General features: G+C 50.1%; 1 protein-coding gene across 3 annotated transcripts in view; it reads left to right on the forward strand.

Moving 5' to 3' along the window:
* Nucleotides 1–7,232, forward strand: part of LOC146257915 (unconventional myosin-Ic-like) — a 52,837-nt gene extending 45,605 nt beyond the window's left edge. For all 3 annotated transcript variants that reach the window (XM_084674365.1, XM_084674367.1, XM_084674366.1), the window contains exons 19-32: nucleotides 690–807; nucleotides 1,110–1,223; nucleotides 1,549–1,625; nucleotides 1,730–1,798; nucleotides 1,913–1,997; nucleotides 2,314–2,473; nucleotides 2,578–2,661; nucleotides 3,316–3,409; nucleotides 3,574–3,629; nucleotides 3,728–3,863; nucleotides 4,490–4,560; nucleotides 4,672–4,769; nucleotides 5,111–5,210; nucleotides 5,337–7,232. In XM_084674365.1, coding sequence (XP_084530491.1) covers nucleotides 690–807; nucleotides 1,110–1,223; nucleotides 1,549–1,625; nucleotides 1,730–1,798; nucleotides 1,913–1,997; nucleotides 2,314–2,473; nucleotides 2,578–2,661; nucleotides 3,316–3,409; nucleotides 3,574–3,629; nucleotides 3,728–3,863; nucleotides 4,490–4,560; nucleotides 4,672–4,769; nucleotides 5,111–5,210; nucleotides 5,337–5,363 — 1,289 coding nt within the window. In that variant the 3' untranslated portion in view covers nucleotides 5,364–7,232. The remainder of the gene's footprint in view (nucleotides 1–689; nucleotides 808–1,109; nucleotides 1,224–1,548; nucleotides 1,626–1,729; nucleotides 1,799–1,912; nucleotides 1,998–2,313; nucleotides 2,474–2,577; nucleotides 2,662–3,315; nucleotides 3,410–3,573; nucleotides 3,630–3,727; nucleotides 3,864–4,489; nucleotides 4,561–4,671; nucleotides 4,770–5,110; nucleotides 5,211–5,336) is intronic.
* The last annotated feature ends 694 nt before the right edge of the window (nucleotides 7,233–7,926 follow it).

Here is a 7,926-nt window from a genome sequence, read left to right on the forward strand (position 1 = left end):
GTTTGTAAGTCACTTTAGATCATTCATTGAGGGTCTGCTAAATAAGTCAAATGTAACATAGATGAACCACGTGTGACTTAGACCAGAAGGGATTTCTGTTGGTGTGTGTGTGTGTTGGTGTGTGTTTGTGTTGGTGTGTGTGTGTGTTGGTGTGTGTGTGTGTGTTGGTGTGTGTTTGTGTGTGTTATCTGACTGATCAGCATCTACTGTGTCACTAACACACACTAACACAGCAGAGTTAATGTATTCACTCTCCCCTTGTCTCAGTGTCAATACAGACTCTGTCCCTCTCCCTTCCTCTCTCTCTCTCTCTCTCTCTCTCTCTCTCTCTCTCTCTCTCTCTCTCTCTCTCTCTCTCTCTTCTCTTCTCTTCTCTTCTCTTCTCTTCTCTTCTCTCTCTCTCTCTCTCTCTCTCTCTCTCTCTCTCTCTCTCTCTCTCTCTCTCTCTCTCTCTCTCTCTCTTCTCTCTCTTCTCTCTCTCTCCTCTCTCTCTCTCCCACTCTCTCTAACTCCTCATTCCCAACATTTTTGAGTCAGGATCTGGTTATAAAACTGTCGCTGTTGTCTTTATGTATTCAGAACCAAACAAATGTTTGCTTGTCTTTTTCTCCTGCATTTTTCTCCTCCTCCTTCAAACTACCCCCCCATCATTCCACGCTCCTTCCCCCCCTCCATCTCTCCTCCTCCAGGGCGGTTTGACGAGGTGTTGATCCGTCACCAGGTCAAGTATCTGGGTCTGATGGAGAATCTGCGTGTCCGCAGGGCCGGCTTCGCCTACCGCCGCCGCTACGAGGCCTTCCTGGAGAGGTGAACTTCCTGTTTCCTGTTGTAGTATCAGATATATACCCCAACCCTTCCTGGAGATGTGCACTTCCTGTTTCCTGTTGTAGTATCAGATATATACCCCAACCCTTCCTGGAGATGTGCACTTCCTGTTTCCTGTTGTAGTAACATATACCCCAACCCTTCCTGGAGACTTGAACTTCCTCTTTTAAAAACAGGCTGCTTGATTATCTCCGGAACCAGCGACACATACATACTGCAGGTTAACTATCAATGTGAGTGTGTTTAACTCTATCTCTCTCCGTGTGTGTGTGTGTGTGTGTCAGGTACAAGTCCCTGTGCCCGGACACGTGGCCCAGCTGGCAGGGGCGTCAGGTGGATGGAGTCTCCACGCTGGTCAAACACCTGGGGTACAAGCCTGAGGAGTACAAACTGGGGCGGTACGTACCTCTCTCACACACACACACCTTGCACGCACAGACCACTCACACACACACACACCTTGCACACACAGACCACTCACACACACACACACCTTGCACGCACAGACCACTCTCACACACACACACCTTGCACACACAGACCACTCACACACACACACACCTTGCACGCACAGACCACTCTCACACACACACACCTTGCACACACAGACCACTCACACACACACACACCTTGCACGCACAGACCACTCACACACACACACACACCTTGCACGCACAGACCACTCTCACACATGGATGATGTTGGTGACCCTTTGACCTCTAGGTCTAAGATCTTCATCCGTTTTCCGAAGACCTTGTTTGCTACTGAGGACGCTCTGGAGACCAGGAAACACAGTCTGGGTGAGGCACTCAACCATGATGTCATATCCTCTTCCTCTGTATCTTTCTCTCTCATTCTCTCTCTGTACATTAAACATTAACTTATTTTCCCTCCCTCCCTCCAGCCACCCAGCTACAGGCAGGATGGAAGGGCTACAGCCAGAAGTCCAAGTTCCGCAAACTCAAACACTCAGGTGAGCGGGGCTCTGCGCTGGGATTGGTCGGAGTGAGTCTCTTCTTGACTTCCTATTGGTCACTGAGAGTTTGTGTTTGGACTGTGTAAAGTGTTGATCCCGTGGTGTGCCTAGCGATCGTGATCCAGGCCTGGTGGAGAGGGATCCTGGCTCGCAGACGGGCCCAGAGGAGGAGACAGGCGTCCGACACCATCCGCAGGTAGAGAGGGAGGGAGGGAGGGAGGGGGGAGGGAGGGGGGAGGGGGGGGGGGAGGGGGGGGGAGGGGGGAGGGAGGGGGGAGGGGGGAGGGAGGGAGGGAGCATGGACTGCTCCTCTCCTTCCTCTGCTCTCTCCTTCCTCCTCTCCTCTCTCCTTCCTCCTCTGCTCTCTCCTTCCTCCTCTCCTCTCTTCTTTCTCCTCTGCGCTCTCCATCCTCTGCTCTCTCCTTCCTCCTCTCTCCTTCCTCCTCTGCTCTGTCCTTCCTCCTCTGCTCTCCTGTTGTTCGTGTCTAATCTCCTCTGCTCTCTGGTGTCAGGTTCATCAAGGGCTTCATCCACCGACACCAGGAGCGCTGCCCGGAGAATGAGTACTTCCTGGACTACGTGCGCTCCTCCTTCCTGATGAAGCTGCATCGCAGCCTGCCCCGCACCGTGCTGGACAAGAGCTGGCCCACGCCTCCGGCCGCGCTCACCCAGGTAGCACACACACTAGTGTACTGAGTGTGTGTTAGTGTATTGAATGTGTGTGTGTACTGAGTGTCTGTGTGTGTGTACTGAGTGTGTGTGTGTGTCTCCTGCAGGCTTCGGAGCAGCTGAGGAAGCTGTGCATGCAGAACCTGGTGTGGAGCTACTGCAAGAACATCAGCTCTGAGTGGAGACACCAGGTACACACGCACACTCACCTGCTTTCAAATCTTTATATTAGATACTTTATATTACTGTCTTACACTCTTTGGCTCTCTCCCTCTCTCTCTATCCTGCTGTTCTCTCTCTTTCCCTCTCTCCCCATCCTGCTGTTCTCTCTCTTTCCCTCTCTCTCTATCCTGCTGTTCTCTCTCTCTCTCCCTCTCTCTCTATCCTGCTGTTCTCTCTCTCTCCCTCTCTCTCTATCCTGCTGTTCTCTCTCTCCCTCTCTCCCCATCCTGCTGTTCTCTCTCTCTCTCCCCCTCTCTCTCTCTCTCCATCCTGCTGTTCTCTCTCTCCCTCTCTCCCTCTCTCTCTCCCCCTCTCTCCCTCTCTCTCTCCCCCTCTCTCTCTCTCCCTCTCTCTCTCCCCCTCTCCCTCTCTCCCCATCCTGCTGTTCTCTCTCTCTCTCCCTCTCTCTCTCTCCCTCTCTCTCCATCCTGCTGTTCTCTCTCTCCCTCTCTCTCTCCCTCTCTCTCTATCCTGCTGTTCTCTCTCTCCCTCTCTCCCCATCCTGCTGTTCTCTCTCTCTCTCCCCCTCTCTCTCTCTCTCCATCCTGCTGTTCTCTCTCTCCCTCTCTCCCTCTCTCTCTCCCCCTCTCCCCCTCTCTCTCTCCCTCTCCTGGTGTGTGCAGATGGAGCAGAAGATGGTGGCCAGTGAAATCTTCAAGGATAAGAAGGACAACTATCCCCAGAGTGTCCCCAAGCTGTTTGTGGGCACAAGACTCAGTACGACTCTCTCTCACACACACTCACATGCTCGCTCTCTCTCTCTCTCTCTCTCTCTCTCTCTCTCTCTCACACACACTCACATGCTCGCTCGCTCTCTCTCTCTCTCTCTCTCTCTCTCAAGCACACACACAGTGTAACCCTGGCTGTGTTTCCGTGTTCAGGTGGAGATGAAATCAACCCCAAGGTGTTGCAAGCTCTGGGGAACGAAAAGATGAAGGTTAGTCCTGTCTGTCTGTCTGTCTGTCTGTCTGTCTGTCGGTCTGTGGACCACTGATGTTCCCCATGTTCTGACCCCTCCTCCTCCTCCTCCTCCAGTATGCGGTGCCGGTGACCAAGTATGACAGGAAGGGCTACCGGGCGCGGCCCAGGCAGCTGCTGCTCACAGCCGGCAGCGTCATCATCGTAGAGGAGGCCAAACTCAAGCAGCGCATCGAGTACACTGCCCTGAAAGGTCAGAGGTCACACACCTGTTTGAGCTCTTCTCTCTCCTTTCTCCCTCTTCTCTATCTCTCTCCTTTCTGTACTCACTTTCCTCTCTCTTTCTGCCTCTCTCTCTAGCTGTATCTGCTTATCTCCTCTCTGGTCTCTCCTCCCCTCTCTGTCTGTCTGACATTCTGACTGCTGGTCTCTCCTCCCCTCTCTGTCTGTCTGACGTTCTAACTGCTGGTCTCTCCTCCCCTCTCTGTCTGACATTCTGACTGCTGGTCTCTCCTCCCCTCTCTGTCTGTCTGACATTCTAACTGCTGGTCTCTCCTCCCCTCTCTCTGTCTGACGTTCTGACTGCTGGTCTCTTCTTCCCTCTCTGTCTGACATTCTGACTGCCGGTCTCTCCTCCCCTTTCTGTCTGTCTGACATTCTGACTGCTGGTCTCTCCTTCCCTCTCTGTCTGACATTCTGACTGCTGGTCTCTCCTCCCCTTTCTGTCTGTCTGACATTCTGACTGCTGGTCTCTCCTTCCCTCTCTGTCTGACATTCTGACTGCTGGTCTCTCCTTCCCTCTCTGTCTTACATTCTTACTGCTGGTCTCTCCTCCCCTCTTTGTCTGTCTGACGTTCTGACTGCTGGTCTCTCCTCCAGGTATCTCTGTCAGCTCTCTCAGCGACGGAGTCTTCGTTCTGCACGTGCCCAGTGATGACAACAAGCAGAAGGTAAGGTGACATCACGCAGCGTGTTAATGTACATGTGTGTTCATGTATGTGTCAGTGTTAATGTGTGTGTGTGTGTGTGTGTGTGTGTGTGTGCTGCCCCCTGCTGTCCAGGGAGATGTGGTCCTCCAGAGTGAGCACATCATCGAGACCCTCACCAAGGTGGCCATCTGCTCAGACAAGGTCAACAGCATCAACATCAACCAGGGCAGGTAGGAGCGCACCTGAGCCAGGCTGGCCACGCCCTCTCATGATGACAGTCCTGTGTCTGTGTCTGCCTCTCTCCCTCCCTCACTCTCTCTGTCTCTCCCTCCCTCACTCTCTCTGTCTCTCCCTCACTCTCTCTCCCTCACTCTCTCTCCCTCACTCTCTCTGTTTCTCTCACTCTCTCTGTCTCTTTCACTCTCTCTGTCTCTCTTACTCTCTCTGTCTCCCTCACTCTCTCTGTCCCTCCCTCACTCTCTCTGTCTCTCCCTAACTCTCTGTCTCTCCCTAACTCTCTCTTTCTCTCGTCCCCCCTCCCTCTACCCCCCCCCCCCCCCCCCCCCCCCAGTATAAAGTTCAGTGTCTCTCAGGGGAAGGAGGGGATCATAGACTTCACGTCTGGTTCAGAGATGCTGGTGGCCAAGGCTAAGAATGGACACCTGTCTGTGGTGAGCGGTACTGCAGCACACACACACACACATAAGCTTGCACATACACATGCCTGTACACACACAACTGACCCCTGTGTGACCCCTGTGTGACCCCTGTGTGACCTCTCCCTGCCTGTGTTTCAGACGGCTCCCAGGCTCAACTCCAGATGATGGCCTCGCCCACTTGTCTGAAAGACACTTCCTGAAAGACCTCGCCGACACACCAATCACACGACAGCAGACCGCAGCCGGTTCCTGCCTATAAGCCAATCAGATACCAGCCCTGGCTTGTGCTTCCAATTAAGAAAGTCCAGCAAACTAATTGATATTTATGTTTATATATATTTTGGGGGGGGGATTAATACTGTTGCTATTTGAATATTATGATTTTATATATGAAGCCAAGAAATAACAATATTAAGGTGCATTTTTCCATACTCTTAAGTGTGATGCTTTAATTTGGGAACAAGCGAATATTGAAGGTGATTTCTGGATGAGAGCGATGGAGACCGCAGATCTCGTGTGGTCCGTGAAGATCAGGCTTCATCTGTCTGTTATTTCTTTCTTTAACTTTCTTTCCTTTGTTTGCTAAGATTTTTTCACAGTCTCTCCTTTGTGAAGATCCCGTAGTGTGTTCTGTCTAACAGCGTGAGAGTAAGCGTGTGTTTAACACATGTAGAACACCAACGAGGTCCGGGGCAGAGAGAGATCTGGAACATCAAAGACAGTTAGAACTTGGGAGCACTAGAAAGACAGATCTGAAACGAGACAGAGATGTAGGACGCGGAGGGCTCTAGAAAAGGAGGGTTCTAGAACCAGATTTAGATCTAGGAAAGGGAGAGCTCTAGAAGGAAGGTGATAGTACGTAGGCTAGGTAGCCTGGAGACCAGAGGAAGCTGAGCTGTCTGAGCGTTCCAATCCAAAGAGCCTCCACTAGGGGGCAGTGTGGCGCCGTGGTGGCAGAAAAAGCACAGGCACAAAGAACAAGAAAGTGATAAATGACAGAGGAGAAAGGCAAGAGAAACATGGACAGAAAATAAAATATATAGAAGAGTTTAGAATTTTGGCTTTGTAATTTTTTCTCTTTTGTTTGTTCCCAACACATGTGCCTTCTCCTTTACTAAGTTATTGTTAATGGGTTATTTATGTGTCAGTAATATACTCCTTATTAAACTTTGACACTTAGAGAATGGAGTCGACTGTTGCTCAGCAGATGTTTCTCTGCTGGAATTCTGGAATGTTGGACACAGAAAGAATAGATAGATATCGGCAGACAGACTGAAACTCATGTCAAACTGAAACCAACACACCCTCTCTCTCTCTCTCCACCCCAACACACCATCTCTCTCTCTCCACCCAACACACCATCTCTCTCTCCACCCCAACACAAATGGAAAACTCATCTCTGGCTATTTTCAGACTGTTGAACGAACTGGAGGTTTTGTGGCACTGAATCTCCAGTGATTGACTTCTCAACATGGGAGAGCCTTCCTCCACAGTCTGTGTGTATGTGTCTGACCCCCCCGTCTCCCTCCCTCTCTCTGCTTCTTCTACTACTGTCTGTGCATCCCGGGTCCCCCTGACCTCTGACCCCTGGACAGCTGTGGACAGGGGAGACAGGAGCAGTGCAGTGACACTCGCTCAACACGCCCCTGTGGACACCTGCAGATCAGGACCTCAGCTCCAGGGTTGACCTTTGACCTAGCGTGTGTTCTGTTCCACCAAAGAGCCTTGAGCCAAGTGAGGAAGGCTTGTGTGTGTGTCCAGTGCCTTGTGTTTGATAGGAACACAGACCCGTGGTGACAGACACCTCCGTGACGTCATAGCTGATTCCCCAGAAATGATCGACTTTGTAGTCAGCAGTGTCAAGCAGACTTCTCTTTTGTAACGTTTCTCTGTCAAGCCTGTCTTCAACCAAATCCTATGTTATGCTATGATTTAGAAAGACAGTTTTACCTGTCCTTCAGGGTAACTGTGTAGACAGCCATGTATAATTACGCAAACACACTAAGATACTAAAAAATAAATCAAAAACCTGCATCATTTTGTCAGCGTCGTTACTCGTCAGTGGTGTTTATATATACAGTACCCCCAGCCACCACTGGGTATCGCCATCTTCATAAACTTTTTTTCGGAGGAATTGTTTTTGTGTCCATTCCGCCAGACACTCAAGGCCAATATTTCATGCCTTGAGTACATCCAGTCCTTTTCTTACTTTTGATATTCCAGGAAAGCATAGTCGCTTTCTAAACATGTTCAACCGACAAGGCCAAATTTATTTTAGACAGCGGATGTTTTTGTGGATTATGGCAGCCAAGTCACCGATAACGAGGATTTATCTAATTAGTGTCACGTTTGTTTTTCCCAAAATTAAATAAAATACGAACCCCAGACACACAGTTTAATGGATTTCATTTCATTCACTTACACTTGCAACTTAACTTGCTGCAAAATCTTCATTTCCACTATGCATTTGTCACTTTTTAACTTATCAGAGTCATCAGCTAAATACAGACGAAAACTTCTCATTTCAGTAATTACATTTTCATTTAATTGTTTTCCCATCACCACTGTGCTTCTTATAACTCCCTTTCTTTTTGTGTCAAAACATGAGCAGCGTTTGTGCAACATTAATTATTTATTTAACAATTTCTGCGCCCTGTGATTGGTTTAAGGAGGTCTCTAGCTCAGGATCTGGCCAATGGAGACGCGGGCTTGTTTGTGTAACGTTCAG

The sequence above is a fragment of the Hypomesus nipponensis genome, chromosome 15, assembly GCF_054491055.1.
Source record: "Hypomesus nipponensis isolate SF chromosome 15, ASM5449105v1, whole genome shotgun sequence".
NCBI lineage: Eukaryota > Metazoa > Chordata > Actinopteri > Osmeriformes > Osmeridae > Hypomesus > Hypomesus nipponensis.